We start from the raw sequence: 22,584 nt of genomic DNA on the forward strand, positions 1-22,584 counted from the left end.
TTTGACATTTCCAACTAGAAGAATGAAGTTCTTGTTTAGGATTTTAGCTTCAACCTTTATAAAGTCCTTCTGCCATAGAGATACAAGACCTCCAGATGCCCTATTGGAGTCCACCCATACCCCTTTGTACATCTCTTTAACCCTCAATGCATCAACTATTCTGTTATTAGTTGTTTGCAGCTTGGATTCTTGAAGCATGACCACATTAGGACTAACATTACTAATTTGTTTACCCGTAGCTCTTTGTTTCTCACACTTTTCTAAACCCCTCACATTCCAAGTTAATAGTATCATGGAAAGGTATGACCCCACACTTGATTACCTTCTCCCCGTACTCACATTGTCCACTCCGCCATCATCTCTTTTTCAAGCTTTGTGAATTCATTAGTGATAGCCTCCTTGCTATCAACGAAAAACAAACCCAGCTTGCAAGCTGTATTCCAAGTGTTCTCGCCTTCCCTTTTTAAATTGCTGTTCTTAAGCCGATCGTCACTCTCTGATGTCCTTATCTCTGGCAGGCTTTCATTGCTCTCCGGAACACTACCTCCCTTACATATTTCCTTGCTTTCCCTTTCCCTACTGGCTCCTTAGCTTTAATTCTCCCTTGTACACCTTTCTCAGCACTTTTAAGCCTACCCCTTGTCACCCATCTGAACCAGATCCATTTTGTTGACTATCTTTGCCTTTCCGCATTTAGCTTTACTAAGCTTCACATTTTTTTCACTTCTCATCAACAATCCCCTCCCAATTAAGCCTCCATTAATTCTAAAACTTGATTTGCTTTTTGATTTCTTCATCTTCTTAACCATGTGTGCCAGTGTTAGGCCCTCGTCCATACTGTTGGAAGTTTCTCGTGAGATAGATCCGCCATCCCCACTTTGTTTTGTCATTTCCTCTGTTAAGTTCATCTTATCGTTCAGTTTCACAACTTCATTATTCCAGCCACTAGACTTTTCCCCCTCAGGGCTTAAGCTTGCTTCCCCACAGTTCACCACTATATTCTTTTTAAATATGTGCTTAATTAATCCACAAGGCTTCTCACCATTTAGATTCTCTTCATACTTAAATTTCACTTGATTGGGCTTTTCCATTTTACTAGTAGAGCCGAACTCCCAATGTTTGGAAAATGGACCCATATTCTTTGGTAGGATAACTAGATCGCCCCCACAATCCATCATGTTAATCTCATAGGACCCCTCCAACTCTCCACACCCTATAGGAGGACCAACGTGATAGGCCCATCCATCCGCCACTTTTATCTTTTGGAGGTAAGACCTTAAACCTATCACATCAATCTCACTAGATTCACAATCCTCCCCTTCATCCTCTTCAAGCACTGGTTGCTAGATTTTTTTCCCTTTTCGATGAGTAGTCGGCTGAACCTCAATCTCATTACCACCTCCACACTCAACCTTTTTACATACAGATCTAGTGGTAATTCCTTTTTGACCTTCAGTCTTTAACTTTTTAATTTGAATTTGCTTATCAATCACTTTTTTTGCCCAATTCCCGAGGCCAAACTACTACAGCTATTGTTATCCTTTTGTCTCATCTTCTCCAACATCAAGGCTGTAGTTTGTCGACGTTTATCTTCACTTGGGTTATCGTCCGACTGAGGGAACACCCTCTTGGTTTGAGAGTCATTCACATTCAGTTCAATCGAAGTTTGGATCTCATAAGTCGTACCTCGTATGCTCAATTTCACAGGTTGGGGGAAATTTTCTTGGTTCTGTACCTCCACTTAAACCATGGCTTCACCAAACTTGCTTTTGCTCTTGGTCTTATTGTCAATAGAAATGAATTTCCCCCATGTGTTACCTAGAGCTTTAAAAATGTCTTCATGCCATAAATGCCATGGAACATTTTTGACTTTCAGCTAGACCACAAAACTGCTACATTTATTCCCCTTAAATGGCTGAAGAGACTGGAACCATGGTTCGAAGATTTCCCAATACAATTCAGTGAGCAATTCCATTTCCCCCTTCTTGTCAAATGTGACAAGCACCTGCTCCTTGTCAATCTCCGTTAAAACAACCATTACTATGTCTTTTGATAGACTCGTTTGTATTTCCTCAATCGTGTGACCTTTTCTTATTTTCCCTACGGCGTTGCAAAAACCCACTACATGTCATCTCCATCATAGATATCATCACAGGTCAACTCCAGATAAGCCGCTCCTCCACTAGTCTTAGTGGGGTTGACAGTTGGCGCCCTCCCATTTAGGGGTGGGAAGCAGTTTCCACTAACCACATCTTTGAAGGATCGACCTTTATGGGTGGTCCCTACAGCACCAAACCTGTTCAAACTGGTCATCTCCTCTGTTCTGCAAGTTCCAAATTTCCTTCACGAGGTTGCCTACTTCACTAAAAGATGTCTGCCATCCATAATAGAATTATCACCCCTTTCAATGGCTCTAAGCATCTCATCCTTTCCTTTGAAGCGTACAAAGGCATAATTCCCCCTACCATGGTCATTCCCTTTTTTTAGAAAAACATCCAGGACAGTGCCAAAAGGACAGAACCAATTTTTGATGTTAATCTATGAAGCGTTCAGACTGATATTTCCAACAAAAATGGAGAAAAGGCTATCCCTCCACTTCTGGATACTTTGCGAAACTCTAGCATTCCATGCCTTCCGTCCATCTTGCTTTGGATTTGGTTTGTCAAGGTTCCTCCGATCTCCAGAATCCAAAGGAGCTCTGCCGTACACCTTCTCTCATGACCCTCTCTCTAATTGATTGACTCCATTCTAGGAATGACTTGGCAAATATGCTTGTTTAACTCTTCTTTCCAATAACATAGTTTAGCCTTGTAATCTTGTCTAGATAGTTAATTTTGGTTATTATTTAGTTTTTAAAAATTATTTTATAATATAATATTATACAAAAAATAATGAGAATAATTATTATAAGTGAAATACTATTTAACGCAGATCAATTAAAATAAATACAATATTATTTTATGTGAAACAATTAATACAAGTGTGACAACTACTTCGCACATGATAATCATTTCATACAGATAGTAGTAAAAGCAATCCGAAATAAGTGATAGGGTTCACGAATTATTTTTATTTTGAGATGTTTTGAAAAATTTGACTTGATAGTTCAAATATGAAGGTAGTTAAAAGGTTTCCTCTTAACTTTTTCCTAATTCCTTTTACCTCATGTACCTATACACGTACATCTTCTCTCTTAATTTATTCTTATATAGCTTTTCCTATACACTTCCTTCATTTACTTTCTACTCAAAAGTAAATTTTATTATTATATTATTAACAGTTATAAAATTTATTACTTTAATAGTCATATAATAGATTTTAACCATTATCAATATTAAAAACTCAGTAACGGTCACCCAATATTAAAACCCTTCTTAATAAGGTTATTTATTATATGCATTAAAATTTATTTTTGAGTAACCGTCATTTTTGATACTATATACAAAACTTTAGAATTCATTTGAGGACTTTTGAGTAAACCTTCTCTTTTCCGAAGCTTAAACACTCTCATCCAGAGCTTCTTTCTAAATTCTTTGTCTAGCCCTCTTCTACTTAGTGTTTCTCAGCTTCACTCTACCACTAGTCTATTTTTTACTTATTTTCAATCTTAGTTTACTACTTTGACAATTCGGTTATCATTCACCTATAAACCCTTGGTCTATTCTTTACTTATCTTTAATAATTACTTTGCTATTCATATATTTTCTTTTACATACCATGGCACTTAATATTTCAAAAATTGCTCTACTCTTCCTCTTAGTCACTTTCGATGCTTTTTTTGCTGCAAAATAGTATTTTATTAAAATAAATAAAAAGCTTTGATATTTTATACGAAGCAATGGGTTTCCCCCTGAAAATATGTTGCATCTCTTTTTTCTCTTTTTCAAATTTTCATTTTGTAAATATTTGTCGGCGGGATCAAGTTCTAAAGATTTCAACAAACATAAAGAAATGTATAATTTTAAATTCGCAAAATTCTTACTCGATTGTTTCGCCTTATACAACATACACCCTTCTTGCCAGTCGCTCGGAAGCAGAGGAATAGTGGAGTTTCTGATTCATCTAAGCTAAAGCCTAGTTTGATCCTCCTTCCCACTTTTCAATGTTGTAAGCCACATGCTAGAACTATTCGGAGGTAACTGAACTCATGTGTGCATAGAAATCTGAGATCTTTAACGCCTTTGAGAAGGACAAATTTAAATTCATACGCTTGTTAACTATTCCTTTTCAGGCTGGAGTCCGGACAAATTGTGATGAGGCGAATAGTAGAGCCAGAGGAAAAAGACACAAGAGTTTCCGATATATTCAGAGTGAACAGGGCGTTAAAAACAAGAATAACTATGTAGAAGGCTGCCCTTATATTTCAAAATAAATGTAACAGGGGTAGAGATATGATCTCAGGGTAGAGCTAGTCAAACAAGAAGGAATCCAATTACTACTATTTACCAGGTAGAGTAGTTCACAAAGCCGTGTAACAATGACGACTAGAAAAAGGAGGGAGAGCATACAGAGAGCGATTGTTGTTTTAGAGGGAGAAAAAGTCTCCACCGAGAAGACAGGCATCGCCCCACTATGGAGGGCCTCGAAATATGTGAGTAATACTGAGGATGAAATTTTAGTTCTCACCCTTCTCTCCGTGGATGGATCCGGACCATCTTCCAGTAAAGGCTTTCATGGAGATCATCAATGTAATTATACATGTGAAGAATATTCGTATAGCAGATACCTGCGCCAAGAGATCAGCCAAAGGAAGGACGATTACAGGCGAATTTTCAGGCCTTTCTATGAAAGATGCAAAAGCAATGGAGTAAGTCTTCTAGCTGTTCGTATGCTTGCAACTACTGGTGACTGACTTTGACTTGGCTTTGGCAAGTTGTTAAGTTGTTAGTCTTTTCCCTCAATCTATTCTAATCAGGTCAATTTCCTGGAACGCAAATTAACAATAAACAAAAGGGGGAAACAGATTTGTTTTAGTTTTATCTCTGAGTTATTAGCATGTTCAAACTTCCCTTGATTTTGTGCCTGACAATACTTTTAATTTTTATTCTTCACACCAACTTTTCTGTATTACAGGTGAAGTTTCAGGTAAAGATTGCTGCAGGCTGCCAACCAATGGATATCATAACCGAAGAGGCAAACAATGCTGGGGCCACTTGGATTATCATAGATAGGTTACTGCCTTATATTCCTTTATTCTTCCTTTTCCAGTTTCTCTTAGTGCTGCCAGGTACTACAAATTAAATCATGGCTTTGTCTATATTCATTAGCTAGCTTTGGAGAGATTATACAATGAAGTTTCACAATGTTTCTTCATCCATATTTAATAAGCCTTAGGAAGTCAAACAATCTGTAAACCTATAAACTGATGTTTGTGAGAAAGCAAGGAATACTCTGGCCCCAATTGTTAGTCCACACTAGATGTTAATTTTTGTTTATTCGTGCAGTACCTTTGCAAGACACTTGACTTTCCGGCTGAGTGGCACTGAATGTAATGTAACATTGGTGAGTGATGTGGAAGAGGCCATAGTTCAGAATCCCTTGATTGCAAGGGATGAGCCAGAAAGCTTAATGCTCATGGAAGTAACACATAATCCCAAGTCTCCAAAGCTGATGAGGGGATCAACATCACAAGAGGAGCCATCCATTAGTCATTGGCCAAGCACAAGTAGAGAAATTGAACAGGAAAAAATGCGTCGGCCACTTCTAGAAAATAAAACAACGGGCAATGTTAGCACAAGAGTTTCTGAGGCTGATTTTATGGTAGAAAAGCCAGAGCAGCTAAGCTGGGAAGTGATTGTGCAAATAACAAACAGATTTTCTACAAGGGCTTGGAATAACAAGGACAAGATCTATAGCACCTATACTGGATATTTTGAGAATCAGTCTGTATTGGCAAAGAAATTTGCGGCATATTCCGGAGGCATTCTTGAAGCAGAAATAAGAGCGGCCTTGTCTATGCACCATAGGAACATAATGAGTCTGACAGGTTACCATCAGAGTGAAAACGGAACAATTTTAATCTTTCCTCTCCTACAAGGAGTGACATTAGACAGATACATTAGGGGTTAGTCCTATAATCCTACCGTTGATATATTCATTCCGAATAATTTTCAAAAAGGCTTCATTTTTTAGCAGGCTCCGGAAGAATGGAGTTGAAATTTCAGGCTAGACTGAAGATTGCCAAAGGTATAGCACATGGTGTTCGCTACATGCATGAAGAATGTCCACAAGGGCCCGTTGTCCACGGTGATTTGAAAGCCTGCAACATTTTTCTAGGGCGTGATTTGCAGCCCATGGTAAAATATCTTAAAACCAAATCCATTACGAGGATATCACCTTCATATTTTAGTCATGCTTTCTTTTTCCAAATTCTATTAGATTTCTGGCTTCGGAAAGGCTACATGGCTTCGTTTCGAACAAGTATCATCTAACTCCAAGAATAGGTATGGATGTGCTTTCAGCAAAGGAAGTTCCTCATTATTCCAAGAGATTCACTTTTATAACATTCAGATATATATTGACTGTAGTCCTATATGTATACCTTACTGTCAATCATTAAGGGCAACTTTCTTTTATTGGGTAATTAAGTAAAAGCAACTTTTGTTGATAATTAAAGGTGCATCGTCGTGGATTCTTTATGCGATGAATCAATGGCGTTGGTGAAAAGCGATGTCCTATCATTCGGAGTTCTGCTCTTGAGACTGTTTTGCCGAACATCAGCCCCTGAGGATGACAAAAGTTTAATTGAGTGGGTTAGTAGTCTATTAACATCAGCTTGATCTGCTCAGAAATTCTTTATTTTTTTTTCCATTTCAGCCTCATCAATGCCATAACATATGGGATTTTGGCAGGCCCGGCCATTGATGCTGAAAAGAAAATTCCATGAGCTATTGGAGGAAGACTCAGATTTCTCGGACATGCATGGGATTTACAGAGTGATGACTGCTGCAACTGCATGTACAAGGACTAAGCCAAGTTCACGACCCTACATGACTCAGGTATATTTATGATGGCCCCCTTGTTATTGCTGCAGAATCCTTCCTTGATTTAAGCTATAGCCTATAGATCACTTGCTTCTTTATCCCCAATCGACAGGTAATCTGCCTTCTTAAAGCAGAGCAGTTTTGTGCTATGCAAACATCTCCATCAGACAGCAGCATGTAAAGGGGAACCAGAAATTGTTTCAAGGTCAGCACCCCAAAAGGAGAAGGCTCAATTGGTTGGCATTTTTGACAAAAATGAAAACCGAGGAAAGCTTCAAACATCTGTTTATCATTGACACTAGGGAAGAAGGACAAGAACTAGAGCAATGTTACTTCCCCCTTTTCCCCTTTTGTATTATGTCCTACTGATCAGGGATTTTTCAATGTGAGTGGTTGAATGAATATATACATTATTATCATCTTTGTTGACTTACTATACTCTGTTCATGTAGCGTCAAAAGCAAAATATTCCGACAAGCTCTCATCAAATTAAAAAGGTTAACTATATTGACTTCTGAGAAAGACAGCTTCACCATCTTCCCCTGTTCTTTCAAGCAGATGAAAGGGAATACCAGCATACAACCAAGAAACATGCCCGATTACCATTGATAACACAGACTGCATATTCTTTCAATTAAGCTTTCATATCCATGGTTCTTTCTAGTGATCCTTCGGATGACAGAGATTTAATATTGGAATTTTCACCCTCCAAGTTCAAAAAATTATTATAAAATAAAATCATCACCGTGTACAACTTAAATTTAGTTGTATTGTAAAAAGATTCTTAAAAATCTATTGAAAAAATCCTTGAAAATTCATACTAGTATTATTTATTCAATTAATCTTAACATGATTGCTTGAGCAATTTGGCTATAGAACTACCGCACTTCATTCAAATGACTCCTTTGCTAATTTTATTCGTCAAACCTAAACTCCATTAACCATGAAAGAGTTAAGTAGTAAATGGTTTCTTACCTTTTTGGCCATAATATGATAAAGGTTTCTCACCTTTGATCCGTCCATTACGAACACTCTGTGGATTGATTATTTTGTCCAAATACCAGATCCAAATTAAAAGCCTTTGAAACTTTATACTAGTAATGGCTTATAATGCTCTTTACTTTTAGGCCTTTAGCCCCCGGCCACTATGAAACATTACCTCAACTTAGGCCAAATTCCACAATGCCTGTAGTGCAAATCTATTGTTTTCATCAATACCTATTGTTTCATAGGCAAAACACATAGGTATTGTGCAAATCTTGTAGACATAAAAAATGCCTGTTGTTTTCATCATGTTTAAAGAAAACAAAACACACTGTTGTTTACTCGGATGTTCTAAATATCCGGGAAAAACTATTGAACTCGTTGTGAACAAAGCATCTGGGAGAGCCATGAAAATGCCAAACACTTTGATTCCGCCGCAGAGCCTCAACTGAACAAGTAACCACTGCTTACCATATGCCGCAGATTGACTTGGCATCTACCCTTTTTAAGTTAAGAAAACAAAATTCTGTTGGGACATATTTTGTTCTTCAATCACACTTAAATTATTAGAGGCATGGAATTCTATGCTTTAGCTGTCTCAGCTCTCAACAGGTCTTGCAGATGCTTTTCCATATTTCTTTTGTCCACATCCTGCTTTGCTTGGTTTCATTGATAGAAACAAACCAAGGTGTTACACATAAATCATGTGATACAATCATCCAGTATTGCTGAATAAGTTTATAGCCACCTTTGACATGCACTATAAATCTACCATTTATTTGTTAAAAGAAAAAAAAAGCTGTAATTTTATGATTGAAATTCATAAGTCAATAATTGTATAATTGATGTATTGTCGATCATTAAAAAGATCAGAACTCTCAACAAAATAATTTTTTTAATAAATAATAAAAAAACATATTTAAAAATAAACCTTAGAAAGCATAAAAAATTATCCTTTCTCTGCAGACAGCGCCTCCAGTGATCTTGGCATACCGATGGTTAATAGATGGTTCCGTCACGACTCTTTGGATTCCCCAAACACCCGCACATTGGATGAAGGGAAAGACTGCGCCAATGGATCAGGTGGGCGCACCTCTTCTTTTCCACTCACATTTTGAATCAAAATGGAAAATGCCATCTTTACCTCGACTACCACTAGAAGTTGGAAAATTGTTAATTTTCTTAATTATAATTTAATTAATGGAATTTATGGATTTGAGTTACCATTATACTTTCTTCATTGTAGTAATACACTCACCACTTATTCTAAATTAAATTAAAAAAAAAACCAAAATATTCAAAAAACACTTAAATAATTTTAAAAAATTTAAATAAGTTTTTATTACATGTCACATTATTATTAATTATAATATATTAACATATTATGTTAGTACCACGTGATATAAAATGAGAAATGACATTTTAATTAAGTTAATCATTAATAATAAGAGTTTATTTGATTAAAAAAAAGAATAAGAGTTTATTTGATTCAAAATAAAAGTATAAAAATTTGAGTGAGTATAATAAAAACATAATAACTTACTTAAATTTTCTTACATAGTTTAGAGATTTTTTAAAATATTATATTAAAAAATGAATAAATATTTTATATCGTCCCTTTTATAATTTGAAAAAAAATATAAAATTGTTAAAAAAATAATCCAATATGTACAAAAATGAATAAATGGTTTACTAATAAACCAATTACAATTCAAGTTGAGACTTTGAATTGTCCTTTGCGTTGCTATGCTTTCAATTTCTCTTAAATTCCCTTCAAGGCTTCCTTACCTAATCAGTAAATGCTAAAGCTAGTACTTCCAAGCAATTTCAGAAACCATTATTTTTTCATAGCAAACTTGATCATAAGTTCAGCCAATGTGAAAACCCTGAAAAGGAAAATAATCAAAGTTGAAATGAGAGACATGCAAAACAAAGACTGAGAAAAAGTCTAGTCTATAACTCTAAGTCAGTCAATCAGGCAAGAATCAGCAATTTTCCATTTGCGTCTTAAACCAATGAAGGGATTAACATTCAAGGCAGCGGGAAGACAGGTGTTGCTTCCAATTCTCCACTTTTAACGTGATTCTCGTGCAAACAAATTTTGATTTGTCAATCTGGTTGAATCTCGCTGCGCCCAATATATATCTTCCAATCCAACTAATTGCTATAAATTACGTCTAAACCTGTTTTAACGCATAACACGAGTTTTTGAATTGATAAACCTGTTTTAATTATAAGAGTGTCCTTATAGGATATCCATGCCTCAACTGACTTTTTGACCAACAAACGATAACATAAAGTGTACTTTTAAAAATATTTATAAACAAATTAAATAAGTTAATTGTTATTTTTAAAATTTAATGTCTTGAATAATGATATTTAAAAAAAAGAGTTAATTAAGATCCTCATCAATAGTTTGAAAAAATCATTAAATATTGAAATTTGGCAATCATGTAATTGTAATTAGACCTTCCAAAGTGGTAAACACGAAAAAGAAAAAAAAAAAGGAAAAGAGAGAAAATATTGCATAGAAAGGGCATTATCGTCAATCAAAATGCATAAAAACGTGCCTTTGCCAATATAAATTGTGTACGTGTCGGCTCCAGAATTTGATGGCGTAAAATTGCAATGTCATTTAACATATTCCCGAATAAAATTATTTAACTCATGAAAAATTCCACCTAGAAATTAGCAAGCCTAAATTAAAAGTTTCCGTCATTTAATCACCTGTAAATCAAACCAAATAATAAAAAATAAAAAAAATGAAAGATAGAAATATCTAAATGGAGGGGTATTTTTGTGTGGCTTCAATATCTCTCACATTTCTCTCTCCAGATTATCTCTTCACCTTCTTAGCTTCAAATCCATCATTTATTGGTCCAATTTCCAGCTCTCCACTGCACACAAACCAGAATTAAAAGAAAGCGAAAAAAGGAAAAAAAAAAAGGCGTAACGCTTTCTCGAATTCGAAACTCGAAGCCGAATGAGACAATCCTCGAATTTCTTTTATCTCAGCTGTGTTCCGCAAAAGCTCTTTCTCTATCTCTGATGTGTTTGATGATTGAGTTGCTGTTTAATGCCTAGTTCGATTCAATGAGATTACTCTGCTGTTGTAAATATGGCCTCTGCTCCTTCCTTATCCGGTGCGTTTCAGTTTTTATTTGGTTTTTTCTGTTCTCTCCGATTTAACTATGTTTCTTGTTTGGTTACTGATAACGAATGTTGGAAAAATGGCGGAATTTCAGTTCTCCAGTGCTTATTTCCTTAACAAATTTCGACTTAGTTTTAATTTTAACCAACCGAAAGAGTGAACAATTCATTCTATGCTTTATTTATTTATTCACTTATGCTTCTGCCTTTGTTTGGTTTTTGTTTCATTTGATTGCAGTTTCTGTCCAATGCGTGAATATGTGTAAGTTAACGAAAGGGGAAGGAAGTGGAAGGTATGATTGTAGCGTGCTTTCGTGTGCTTGGAAAGCTCCAAGAGTCTTAACTGGATTCCTTGCCAGCACTGCCAATCCTTCTCATTCTTCTTCCTTTGCCTACACCCGCTATGGAAGTAGAAATCGGATCAAATCTGTGAGTTTATTTTTTTTTTTCCCTCTTTGTTTATGTTAGATTCTTAGACTCTCAAAGCTTGATAAGATATATTTTGCATTGCAGATGATGTTAGATTGAATTTATTGCCTATAATGTTTTTTAGTTGATTTGACTTATAATTGATGTTGTGGTTTGAGAATAGGAATTATGATTCTTGTAATTTTCCTTAAAATCTGATTGGAAACTGGTATTTAGGAAGGGTTGTTAGGTTGACAAATAGGAAATGTTTTGTTGAGTTCGGATTGACTGTAAGTGGGTGTGTTTCTTTAGTGCTGGGAATCGTTCAAAAGTTCCTTGCTGGTGTATGAATTAAAAATTGGAGTGTGTTGAATTCAGGTATAAAACATATAAAAAATTGTTAGTATTAGGCCATTTAGGTGGAATATTCATCTTTTATTGAAATTATGTTGCTATATTTATGACTTTTGTACAAATCGCATGTATAGGCGATAATGTTTGTGCTGGTTCGTTCTTTTGTTTTCACCAGGCTCTTGATGGAGGAGGATGCTATTCAGCAGATATTTCCGAGTTTGTACTGCTCAGAAAACTCTTCAAATCAAGCTTGCTTTATGTTGGTTGTAAAAGATGGCAGTTGCATTGTTCTTCATCTGTCTCTTCAGAGGGATCTGATGATGTTTCTCCTGAAAGGTTGTGGGAGGTACAATTGACTGTTTTTTAACCTAGTGTCTGTAACAATATTGATTCTTCCGTAAGCAAGGCTGTTACTGTGATATATACAAACTTATACTGATTATTGCTATAATTGCATTAGGATCTGAAGCCTACTATATCATACCTTTCACCTAAAGAGTTGGAATTGGTTTACAACGCTCTCAGGGTAAGGCCTTTGATTTGCAAAAAATTGTTATCATGCACTTTTTGAAAAAATATCTCTTTGATATTGTGGTAATACCTAAAAGTTGTTTTTTATTTGGTACAGCTAGCTTTTGAGGCACATGATGGCCAAAAGAGACGGAGTGGAGAGCCTTTTATCATTCATCCAGTTGAAGTTGCACGCATTCTTGGAGAACTTGTGAGTTGTTAGAAGTATGCTTTCATTGGAAAATGTTTTCTGCAGTGTGATCTGAAGTCTAACTTGACTAAATTATTATTCTAGGAATTGGATTGGGAGTCTATTGCAGCTGGATTGCTACATGACACTGTGGAAGATACAAATGTTGTTACATTTGAAAGAATAGAGGAGGAGTTTGGTCCTACCGTGCGCCGCATTGTAGAAGGAGAGACTAAGGTTCTTTGTTTATACTTGAATAGATGTTATTACCGCATTTGTCTGTTCTAGCTCGAATGTCAGGTCAGACAAATCTCTCTAGTTTGTTTTGGCTTATTTTGGTTTCTTTTATCTTTTTTCCTGATCAGGTATCCAAGTTGGGAAAATTGAAGTATAAGAATGAAAATGATTCAGTAAAAGATGTGAAAGCTGATGACCTACGGCAGATGTTTCTAGCCATGACAGAAGAGGTGATGATTCTATCTCTCTCTTAATGATGTTTTTATGGAAATTAATGTGTTAACCAAATGTTTCCTATTTAGGTTCGTGTCATCATTGTTAAATTAGCTGACAGATTGCATAATATGCGCACTCTTTCACACATGCCTCTGCATAAACAGGTTGGTGGTATGAGTTGAACCTTACCTAGTAATAGACCATTTACTTATTCTTTTTAACAGTATTGTATCATTTCAGTCCAGCATTGCAATGGAGACATTGCAGGTCTTTGCTCCTCTAGCAAAGTTGTTGGGAATGTATCAAATCAAGGTACATCCTTATGCTTCTTTTGAAAATACAATTTCCATTTTATGTTCATGAATTCAACATAATTTTTGGTGTTTAAATGATGCTGACAAATCCGGACACTGTAAGCACAAATTTTCCATTCTTTGCTTTTAAAATTTCTAAGTTTATTGGTCTAAATTTGCTTCCCACTTTTAAACCTTCACGTTTAAACTCCTTAATTAACTTCTTATTTGAAATGGTTGATGTTAATTATTAAGTGAAATTTATAATATTTTTATGTTTTGCTAAGATTTATATAGTAAAACACAATGGCATTGTATTAATAAAGATCAAACATTTAGTGCTTGTTTGGCTTGGTTTTTTTACAGCTTATTTACTTCTTAAAAACATAAGTCAGGCCAAATAGGATTTTTGAAAAACTCTTAAAAAAAAAATTGCTTTTTTTTTAAAGAACAAAATTAAAAAAAAAAAGCTTAAAGAAAAGCTCTAAAGAGGAGCTTTCTTTTCTCTTTTTTTAAAAATACGCCAGCTTTTTAGTAAATACCCTCTCTCTCAATCAATCTCCCTCTCTTCTCCCTCCCTTTGCAAATCACTTTTCTTTAGTGCAAAATCGCGATTTTCTTTTCCTCTACCTCTCTCTACAAAGACTACTAAAAAAACAGAAGACTTAGCAATAAAACAACAAAATTTAGGAAGTTTTTTGTTCTCACAAAAATTAAGAGAAAAGAAGACCTAAAATTCAAAGTTGTATTCAGGTACTATTTAAAGGTTTTCTCTTTTCTTCTCCAAAAAATCTAATATTATTAGAACTATACAAGTTTCAGAGTTGTTTTATTTCTTTATGGATTTATTTGATTTTAATGTTTGAAATCATATATCAACTCGAAGCAGACTTATTCTGCTTTGGTTTATTTGGTGATTGAAGATGGTATGAATACCCTTTATAATAATTTTAACCAAAATTAGAGCTTATATAATTTATTTTGCCAAATGGCTTTAGTTTAATTATAAGAGCTATTATTTTTCATAAGAGCTTCATAATAGCTTTTAAGCTAAAAAAAAGCTAGGCCAAACAGGCTCTTGATTATCTCATTTTATATAAATATACTATATAATTGTTTGCATTTAGGTTTCTTATTCTGTACTATTTAGTAAGATCTATGTATGCTGGTTATGTTGAACATGTATTATGGTGTGTCAAAGCACTGATATATGAAGAATTTGATTGCTCATTTGCATTTATTTTCCACAGTTCTATAAAGAGTGCTGACAATTTAGAATTCTTGTAGTTCTGTTGATGATAATATATTTCTGTCTTTATCTTTGCTGTATATCAGCTGCTGATTCATTACATCCTTTTGCTGGACAATAATCATGTTAACAAATAATCTGATTACTTTTTGCAGTCTGAACTTGAAAATTTATCCTTCATGTACACAAATCCTGAAGATTATGCCAAAGTGAAGAGAAGAGTTGCAGACCTCTATAAAGAACATGAAAAAGAGCTCGTGGAGGTAAACATTATCCTATTTTACTCAACCGTAATTTAAGTAGAGCTATACAAATATTGTCTATGTGATAATTGACATAGTAGTTCAATGTTGATAATCTACTTTATGAAAGTGTGAAGTTTTGAAGTTCTTGAACTGATATATATCTGATTAGTTGTGATTTTTTTTTTGGGTACTAGGCAGATAAAATTTTGATGAAAAAGATTGAGAATGATCAATTCCTGGACCTTATGACTCTTAAAACTGAAATTCGTGCCGTGTGCAAGGAGCCGTACAGGTGAAGCCTTGAGTCATTTTTCTGCCCCTTTGTTCATTTCGATTCAGTTCTCTTCCTCATGATACTCATGTCTAGAAGTTTTGAGGATAATTTCAAGCTGCATTTTATGTCTACCATCTATGACTGCATAGGTTTATTAGAAGCAGAGAAGAAAAGATGCAAAATTTCATGCTGTACCTTCATATATATATATATATATATATTTTTTATATGCCTTCCCTGGTTAAGTGGGGATTACATATGAGTAATTGGGTGTGTCGTAGAAATAACCTACCAATGGGTTTTAAGTTTTGTGGGGTGACTCAAAGGGGGGAGGAGATACCATTTGATCCAAAGACAGTTAGATTTAGCAAGACGTAAGATATTATTTGAATATCTATATTGAAAATGGTGTTTGAATTCCTGTGGCCTGCTTTACCACTTTATGATGCCTTTTGAAGGCTTGTTTGGTAGGCTTTTGAGTGATAAATTTCCTTACATGTAATTTTTGTTTTGGATCACAGTATTTACAAATCTGTGCTCAAATCTAAGGGTTCAATCAGTGAGGTTAACCAAATTGCCCAGGTCTGTTCTGATGTTTCCTTGAACCCTCTTGACATCTAAAATGATGCTTTTTTCATGGTTTAGTTTGGCTTATTGACACATTGATTCCTGTTGGTTATAACCAGCTTCGTATAATCATAAAACCAAAGCCATCAGTTGGAGTTGGGCCTTTGTGTAGTCCACAGCAGGTAAATTTTTGTGCCAATGCAAAACTACTTAGTTGTCTTAGAATGCATCTGTACTTATGTAAAAATTGTGTTTGCTTTGTGCAGATTTGCTACCATGTTCTTGGGTTGGTCCACGGTATCTGGACTCCTGTTCCTAGAGCTGTATGTATCCTTCTCTCTCCTCTTTTGGTTTGTCTTTTCAATATTAGATTATTGATATTTTTTTATAAATATTGGTGTACTTTTGAACAGATGAAGGACTACATAGCAACACCAAAGCCTAATGGCTATCAAAGTCTTAATACAACTGTAATTCCATTTTTGTATGAAAGCATGTTTCGCCTGGAAGTTCAGGTTCTTAAATTCTCAACGTTCCTTTCAGCTATTTCAGAAACAACATTTTGCTGAGTTAAATTATTTGAATTGAAGTTTTTAATGCCAGAATATCCTTAAGCTCTTTCCAAACAAGTTTGAATCTTTTGATGAATATTCAAGTAATAAATTACGGACTCATATATGTTGATAATGTATTAAAACATGAATGTGCATGTGATGCTCATTGGAATTTAGTCTGATTTTTTATAAATTTTTCAACATATTTGATTAAATATTTTCGTCGATTTCTTGCAGATTAGAACTGAAGAGATGGATTTGATAGCTGAGAGGGGCATTGCTGCTCATTATAGTGGTAGAGTCTTTGTTACTGGCCTAGTTGGGCATGCGGTGCCAAATGGTAGAAGTTCAAGAGGGAAGACAGTTTGTCTTAACAATGCAAACATAGCACTCAGGGTATACATAGATTCCTTGATAAATTGTGATGAATCATCCTTGAAGGGATTCCTTGACACCTTTTAAATTCCCCTGACAAGATGGATAAAGCCTTTTCTTTTCTCCAGGTTGGTTGGCTCAATGCTATTAGAGAATGGCAAGAGGAGTTTGTTGGCAACATGAGTTCTAGAGAATTTGTTGATACCATAACCAGGGATCTCTTAGGTAGCCGTATCTTTGTCTTTACCCCAAGGGGAGAGGTATTATAATTCACATACCAAAACTTCTGCTTTATTTGTGGTACAAAATTTTAAGAATCTGTGAGTGCTAGTGTTTTGATAAATTCTTTATGTGATGGACAGATTAAAAATTTGCCTAGAGGGGCCACTGTCATTGACTATGCCTACATGATACACACTGACATTGGAAACAAAATGGTGGCCGCGAAGGTATTTTGTATTTTAATGGCATTATTTTCTGATTACGTGTCAGCCTATAACAAAAGGCACAAGTTTAATGCTTGATCTTCTCATTGCAGGTCAATGGAAATCTTGTTTCTCCTATGCATGTACTTGCCAATGCAGAAGTTGTGGAGATTATCACCTATAATGTCAGTATATATTGGCTATTGCCCAATACCTTTCCATTTTGCTGAACTTATAATCATACATGTTTCCTTCATCATATTTAAATCGTGGGATAACCTGTATCTCCTATGCATGAAAAAAATATATGTAATATTTGCATTTCTTTTTCTTTGAAAAATTTGAAACTAGCAGTTAGGGCCACCAAATCCAGAGTATTGTTACATGATTTAGGTTATTGGACCTATTATTGAAGGGATGTGTATTTTCTATTTTGTCAGTTGTGACAGAATAGAAGAGACATAGTTTAATGGTTGAAATACTTACAAAAATCTAGTTATTGCTGTTGGCTAATCTTATCCGTGTTCTCATTTTCTGTCTATTCTAAATTCACCAGGTTGCAGTATTGATTTATAGGTTATTTTTGCACAAGCAATAACCCTGTTCTTTTCATAGTTTACAACTTTGCCTCTTGTCCAGGCTCTCTCAAGCAAATCAGCTTTTCAAAGGCATAAACAGTGGTTGCAACATGCTAAAACACATAGTGCCAGGCACAAAATTATGAAAGTAGGTTGAATTGCATGCAGTATGAATTATCTATATATTTCTCTCTTAATTGTCGATTTGCTGATTGTCTAAATAACTGCTTATAATTAGTTCTTGAGGGAGCAAGCTGCCCTATCTGCTGCTGAAATAACAACAGATAGGGTAAATGACTTCATTGCTGATTCTGAAGAGGAGAGTGAATTGGAAGAGCCCTCACATATTTCCCGATGGAGTAAACCTCTATGGGAGAAGATCCTAAGGAACGTTGTGGACTTTTCATCCCCAGGGAGAAGTTGTGAAGATGCCTTGATGGCAAAAAATGGAAGTATTTGGGTCCCTAAGGTCAATGGGAAGCATAACAAACATATGCAGCAGGTGAGTTTGAAGGCCAATGGGGACTTGTTATCACTGGGCAATGGTGCTGCAAATATGATACCTGCAAACATTCCACCACACAAGGAGGTCTTGCCTGGTTTGGAAAGTTGGCAAGCCAGTAAAATTGCCTCATGGCACAATCTTGAAGGACATTCTATCCAGTGGTTTTCTGTTGTCTGCATAGACCGAAGAGGTAAATCTTTTGGTAATTCTGATGATGATTATTTTAAACTTGCTTTTCATAGGAGGTTTTCCATTATAAGTGGCGTGTTGATGCTAGTGGCATACAAATACAAACAATTGGAGGAAGTAGGCTCTGATAGGATTTGTGGGAACTGGGAAGATTAGGTAGGGATCCAAGCAGACTACTCAATAACTGTCCTCTAATGCCGGAGGAAATGTGGATCAGCCCACCAAGCTATTTCTATAAACATTAGTCTTATAGCTGCCTTGTGGATATTCTAACCAGAGTATTTAGATCTAGTATGCCATCATTGAGCAGACTATTAGCTTAAATCAAACTGTTTTTATTTTTTTTCTGGCTAAATGGTTTAATTTGCAAATATGATTTTAGGAATAATGGCTGACGTCACAACAGCATTGGCAGCGGTAGGCATTACCATATGCTCCTGTGTGGTGAGTGATTTAAATTCATCTATCATGTAGTTTACATCTGATTGTTAAGTCTTTGCTAGTTCAGTAACATCTTTACTTGCTATTTTCAGGCTGAGATTGATAGAGGAAGGGGGATGGCTGTAATGTTGTTTCATGTTGAAGCCGACCTTGAAATTTTGGTACTGTCAGATCTACTTTTAATTCAATTTTGTTTCTTCTCTTCCTTTTTTACATTTTTTTCTATTGCACCTTGTGTCTGTACGTGCACATGTATGAGAGAGAGAGTTTATGCTTTTTAAATGTCATGAGATGAATTCTATACTGATACAAGGAACTGCTCGGTTCTTTCTCAGGTTGATGCTTGTTCAAGGGTGGATCTAATCCTGGGTGTTCTGGGATGGTCTATTGGTTGCAGCTGGCCAAGCTCAATACAAAATGACCAACTTCGTGAGTGCTAATTCAAAAATGAATCCAATAAATCCAACTAGTTGACCCAGCGGTTGCAAGCTTGGGTATGAAGTTTTGTCCCCCATAGAGCTTAAGACCTACTGTTCTATAGTAAATGTTGCTTTTTTAGTCCATAGTCCTCATCTATTTGTAAGACGATCATAACCAAATGAACCAGGAGCCAAGTAAGCTGACTCTGGATCGGGGCACTGTATATAGAAGAAAAGAGATGGTTAGAGTTGAGTATACCTTTGTAAAGATACTTGTACTAAAGGATGAGTATACACTGGAAAACACTTATACAAGTTTGTAACTATTTCATATGAATAAACTATTCTCCTTCATCATTTTCATATCTTAGATTTTTGTTTTGCTTCTTGACATCAGCTGATATTACAGCCCCTGGATAATGAATTAGCTCGGTCTGTAATTTGGGTGGACCAGCTGCATTGTAAATTACTGATCAATGCCGAAGCAGGTGAGATTGGCAGTAGGGGCAAGCAGACGGGATGGGATCTACTTTATATATGGTGGGGTAATGGTAGTCGACGATGATTAATGAACCCGCACTTTCGTCAATGCCGCTATTTCCTTCCCAGTCGTCACCTTTTTTATTCTTTTTTACCTTTCTGTTTAACTGTCACTTAATCCGGAGTGTAGTATATGTTACAATTTATGGGAATAAGTCTTGTAATCTCATTAGTATGTTTGTAGCATGTTTATAAACTTTAACTTCGTGAAGGGCATATCGAATTTATTAAAATTCACAAATAAGTCAGTTGAATGAAATGTACAGATTTCCGTTTACGTTTTCTGCACTTGTTAGTGCTGATTCTTATTTCATGGGAAAAACAAAAGAAACATCGTTAAAGAGGTAATTAGGTTGCAGTAAGCAATTGGCAAGCAGAAGTAGCAGCAGTAGAAGCAAACCTAACCGAACCCAAATCTGCCGCTTTGCTGCTGAATGTTCTTTTTGATCATTCTTCTCGACATGCTCCTGAGTTTCTTCCTTCTTCTTACCGTTGTTGCTGCCACTTTCGTCCAACATGTTAGCCGAGTAATGACACGCTTCTATCTTGGCTGTCGTGTCTGTCTCCTCGAATTTCTTTACAGATATTAGATGGCTAATGGTCATCTCTTTGGATTCGGGTGATAGTACCCCCATCATCTCTGCTGGCCAAATTGCCTCCATATTAGATTCTGAGGAAGAGCTTCCTGTTCCTTCTGTTGAAAATGATGATTGCAACGGTGAGTCTTCTTCTTCTTCTGTTGAAAATGATGATTCCGTTGGTGAATATCCTTCTTCTTCTTCTGTTGAAAATGACGATCGGATTGGTGAATATTCTTCTTCATCTTCATCTTCTGCTGAAAATGATGATTGCATGAGTGAACATTCTTCATCCTCTTCCTCCTCCGTTGAAAATGATGATTGCATGAGTGAACATTCTTCTGATGATTCCATGAGTGAACATTCTTCTTCTTCTTCTTCCTCCTCTGCTGAAAATGATGATTGCATGAGTGAATATTCTTCTTCTTCTTCTTCTTCCTCTTCCTCCGCTGAAAATGATGAGTGCATAACAGAATATTCTTCTTCTTCTTCCTCTTCCTCTTCCTCCGCTGAAAATGCTGATTGCATGATTGAATATTCTTCTTCTTCTTCTTCCTCTTCCTCCGCTGAAAATGATGATTGCATGAGTGAATATTCTTCTTCTTCCTCTTCCTCCTCCGCTGAAGATGATGATTGCATGAGTGAATATCCTTCTTTTTCTTCTTCCTCTTTCTCCTCCGCTGTAAATGATGATTGCTTTGGTGAACATTTCTCTTCTTCTGTTGATGGCACTGATGACAACGATGATTGCAGTGTTGACTTTTCTTCAGCCGTCGGCTTTGCACCTACATCGACCGCTTCACCTTCTATCTCTATTTCAATGGTTTCCATCACTGCAGAGTCGTCGGTGTCATTCTTGACCACGTTCTTTGGTTTATGCAAGGAGTGGTCAATCACTGGACGTGAAAGCTCTTCAATATCACCATAATCATCAGTCATTGCAATGCTTTCTTGCTCTGTATCAGAGATGAGAATCTCTTGGTGACCATTTATAGAATGAGAATCCTTTTGCTGGCAATGCATCGTATTCTCTTCCTGAATAAAACACGTATAGATATGAAGAACGTAACAAGTTACAATATCTCAAATTTGTTAGCTTTGAGTCAGATTAAATGGGCTTAGGAACCGAAAAAAGAAAAAAAAACACAACTTTTGATATAGAAAAAGAGTTCCAAATGCAGCAAAAAAGCATGGGGTTTTTTACCGTGGTCAAATTTTGGGTCGAGACCAATTCGCAAGTTTCAATTTGGGTGATACCAATCGTTGATGTTCCATGGTTTGTGCAACTGCAAATAAATGATCCTCCAAATTAAACTATTTACTGAAAAGAAACAGGCAAACAGCAGTCTAATGATATCCCACATACAACTGTTTATTTCATCATAGACTCAAAAGTTTTCAAAGTAAGAACTTGGTGGAACCATAGATCTCGGGCTCTAATTTTCCAAGAACGAATCTTTAATTCCAGCCTATTCCAATACTAAAGGTCGAATTCTATGACATAAAAATACTAACCATGAATTTTGATGTAGAGTTGAATTGGAATCCTGAAGGATAAAACGTAGCCCTTGGCTCCCATCTTCTTCTTCCCTGCCACAGTCGGTAACTGCCAAATTCGTTGTGTCCTTGTTGCTATCTTTCCTACCTTTCTTGATCATAAAGGAAGCTACCAGGCTTGCAATAGCCAAGGCTCCACTCAAGAAAACCACCCCTTCTATACCGCTACCACCGGCAGCATTACTCATGCTTAGTTGAAATTTCCTTCTCCCCTGTCCACAGCTCCTCTTTTGCTTCTCCATATGTTTTTCTTGACGAGTTTACTCGAAAATTTCTTGTGTTGCTTTCTTTTTCTGTCAGATTGGCTTTAATCAATGAAGGCAAAGGGATTCGATTCTTGAAGAGAGGAAGAAAGAGAGGAAGAAAGGAAGGTTGATGGTATTGACCTTGGAAGGAGTGAAGTATCAAAATCGGAGCTTGAAGCGGACATTTCTTTGGGTAGATTTATGACTTGGCAATTCAGCATCTTAATTTGCTTCACATCCGTTCCCCTCTACGGATTCCGTTACTTTTTCCACCTCCCAAGACAATACGAACCCAACCCAATGACGCAAATCTAGTCATTATCTAAAAAAAAAAAAAAAAGAAAGCCATTGGTACATTAATGCTAGAGATTAATTTTTCTCAAGTGACACCTAATCCTAATCCTAGTTTTGGGGGAAATGGGTTACTTTGTACTTTATTAAAGCCCCATTGTATACTAGCAATAAACTGGTATAAGATAAGTACTATCCTTTCTATAATATATTTTAATTTACGAAAC

At 35.8% G+C, this 22,584-nt stretch overlaps 4 protein-coding genes across 4 annotated transcripts; 3 read left to right on the forward strand and 1 right to left on the reverse strand.

The window, feature by feature from the left end:
- The first annotated feature begins 4,406 nt into the window (after nt 1-4,406).
- On the forward strand, nt 4,407-6,069 carry LOC148764788 (uncharacterized). The gene is made up of 3 exons (XM_088802888.1): nt 4,407-4,807; nt 5,074-5,171; nt 5,445-6,069. Exons 1-3 carry the CDS (start codon nt 4,478-4,480, stop codon nt 6,067-6,069), a joined length of 1,053 nt encoding a protein of 350 aa, XP_088659014.1. The 5' UTR covers nt 4,407-4,477.
- LOC18613605 (receptor-like cytosolic serine/threonine-protein kinase RBK2) lies at nt 6,046-7,402 on the forward strand. Its single transcript, XM_088802889.1, has 5 exons — nt 6,046-6,296; nt 6,379-6,443; nt 6,617-6,752; nt 6,852-6,998; nt 7,096-7,402. Exons 1-5 carry the CDS (start codon nt 6,147-6,149, stop codon nt 7,162-7,164), a joined length of 567 nt encoding a protein of 188 aa, XP_088659015.1. The 5' UTR covers nt 6,046-6,146; the 3' UTR covers nt 7,165-7,402.
- A 3,369-nt stretch (nt 7,403-10,771) lies between these two features.
- Nucleotides 10,772-19,503, forward strand: RSH1 (RELA/SPOT homolog 1). The gene is made up of 24 exons (XM_018127997.2): nt 10,772-11,110; nt 11,356-11,546; nt 12,055-12,225; nt 12,340-12,405; nt 12,508-12,600; nt 12,685-12,816; nt 12,945-13,046; nt 13,119-13,196; nt 13,273-13,344; nt 14,730-14,837; nt 15,014-15,111; nt 15,615-15,675; nt 15,780-15,842; nt 15,927-15,983; nt 16,074-16,175; nt 16,452-16,610; nt 16,718-16,849; nt 16,952-17,038; nt 17,128-17,199; nt 17,654-17,740; nt 17,831-18,287; nt 18,669-18,730; nt 18,820-18,888; nt 19,063-19,503. Exons 1-24 carry the CDS (start codon nt 11,086-11,088, stop codon nt 19,165-19,167), a joined length of 2,649 nt encoding a protein of 882 aa, XP_017983486.2. The 5' UTR covers nt 10,772-11,085; the 3' UTR covers nt 19,168-19,503.
- Nucleotides 19,504-19,889: 386 nt separating this feature from the next.
- On the reverse strand, nt 19,890-22,328 carry LOC18613607 (uncharacterized). The gene is made up of 3 exons (XM_007050935.3): nt 21,780-22,328; nt 21,469-21,550; nt 19,890-21,299 (listed from the first exon to the last, which is right to left on the reverse strand). Exons 1-3 carry the CDS (start codon nt 22,061-22,063, stop codon nt 19,992-19,994), a joined length of 1,674 nt encoding a protein of 557 aa, XP_007050997.3. The 5' UTR covers nt 22,064-22,328; the 3' UTR covers nt 19,890-19,991.
- Between the last annotated feature and the right edge of the window lie 256 nt (nt 22,329-22,584).

The sequence above is a fragment of the Theobroma cacao genome, chromosome 1, assembly GCF_053813885.1.
Source record: "Theobroma cacao isolate CCN51 chromosome 1, ASM5381388v1, whole genome shotgun sequence".
Taxonomy (NCBI): Eukaryota; Viridiplantae; Streptophyta; class Magnoliopsida; order Malvales; family Malvaceae; genus Theobroma; species Theobroma cacao.

Excerpts from the sequence above, each read along its gene's own strand:
- LOC18613607 (XM_007050935.3), bottom strand. The coding sequence starts at position 22,063 with ATGGAGAAGCAAAAGAGGAGCTGTGGACAGGGGAGAAGGAAATTTCAA. Across the intron at positions 21,551-21,779 it reads ACTCTACATCAAAATTCATG|TTGCACAAACCATGGAACAT; the intron begins GTTAGTATTTTT and ends ATTTATTTGCAG. Across the intron at positions 21,300-21,468 it reads CGACCCAAAATTTGACCACG|GAAGAGAATACGATGCATTG; the intron begins GTAAAAAACCCC and ends TGTTTTATTCAG.
- LOC148764788 (XM_088802888.1), top strand. The coding sequence starts at position 4,478 with ATGACGACTAGAAAAAGGAGGGAGAGCATACAGAGAGCGATTGTTGTT. Across the intron at positions 4,808-5,073 it reads AAAGATGCAAAAGCAATGGA|GTGAAGTTTCAGGTAAAGAT; the intron begins GTAAGTCTTCTA and ends TCTGTATTACAG. Across the intron at positions 5,172-5,444 it reads ACTTGGATTATCATAGATAG|TACCTTTGCAAGACACTTGA; the intron begins GTTACTGCCTTA and ends TTATTCGTGCAG.
- RSH1 (XM_018127997.2), top strand. The coding sequence starts at position 11,086 with ATGGCCTCTGCTCCTTCCTTATCCG. Across the intron at positions 13,345-14,729 it reads TGGGAATGTATCAAATCAAG|TCTGAACTTGAAAATTTATC; the intron begins GTACATCCTTAT and ends TACTTTTTGCAG. Across the intron at positions 18,731-18,819 it reads TTACCATATGCTCCTGTGTG|GCTGAGATTGATAGAGGAAG; the intron begins GTGAGTGATTTA and ends TGCTATTTTCAG.
- LOC18613605 (XM_088802889.1), top strand. The coding sequence starts at position 6,147 with ATGGAGTTGAAATTTCAGGCTAGACTGAAGATTGCCAAAGGTATAGCA. Across the intron at positions 6,297-6,378 it reads GGCGTGATTTGCAGCCCATG|ATTTCTGGCTTCGGAAAGGC; the intron begins GTAAAATATCTT and ends AAATTCTATTAG. Across the intron at positions 6,753-6,851 it reads ACAAAAGTTTAATTGAGTGG|GCCCGGCCATTGATGCTGAA; the intron begins GTTAGTAGTCTA and ends GGATTTTGGCAG.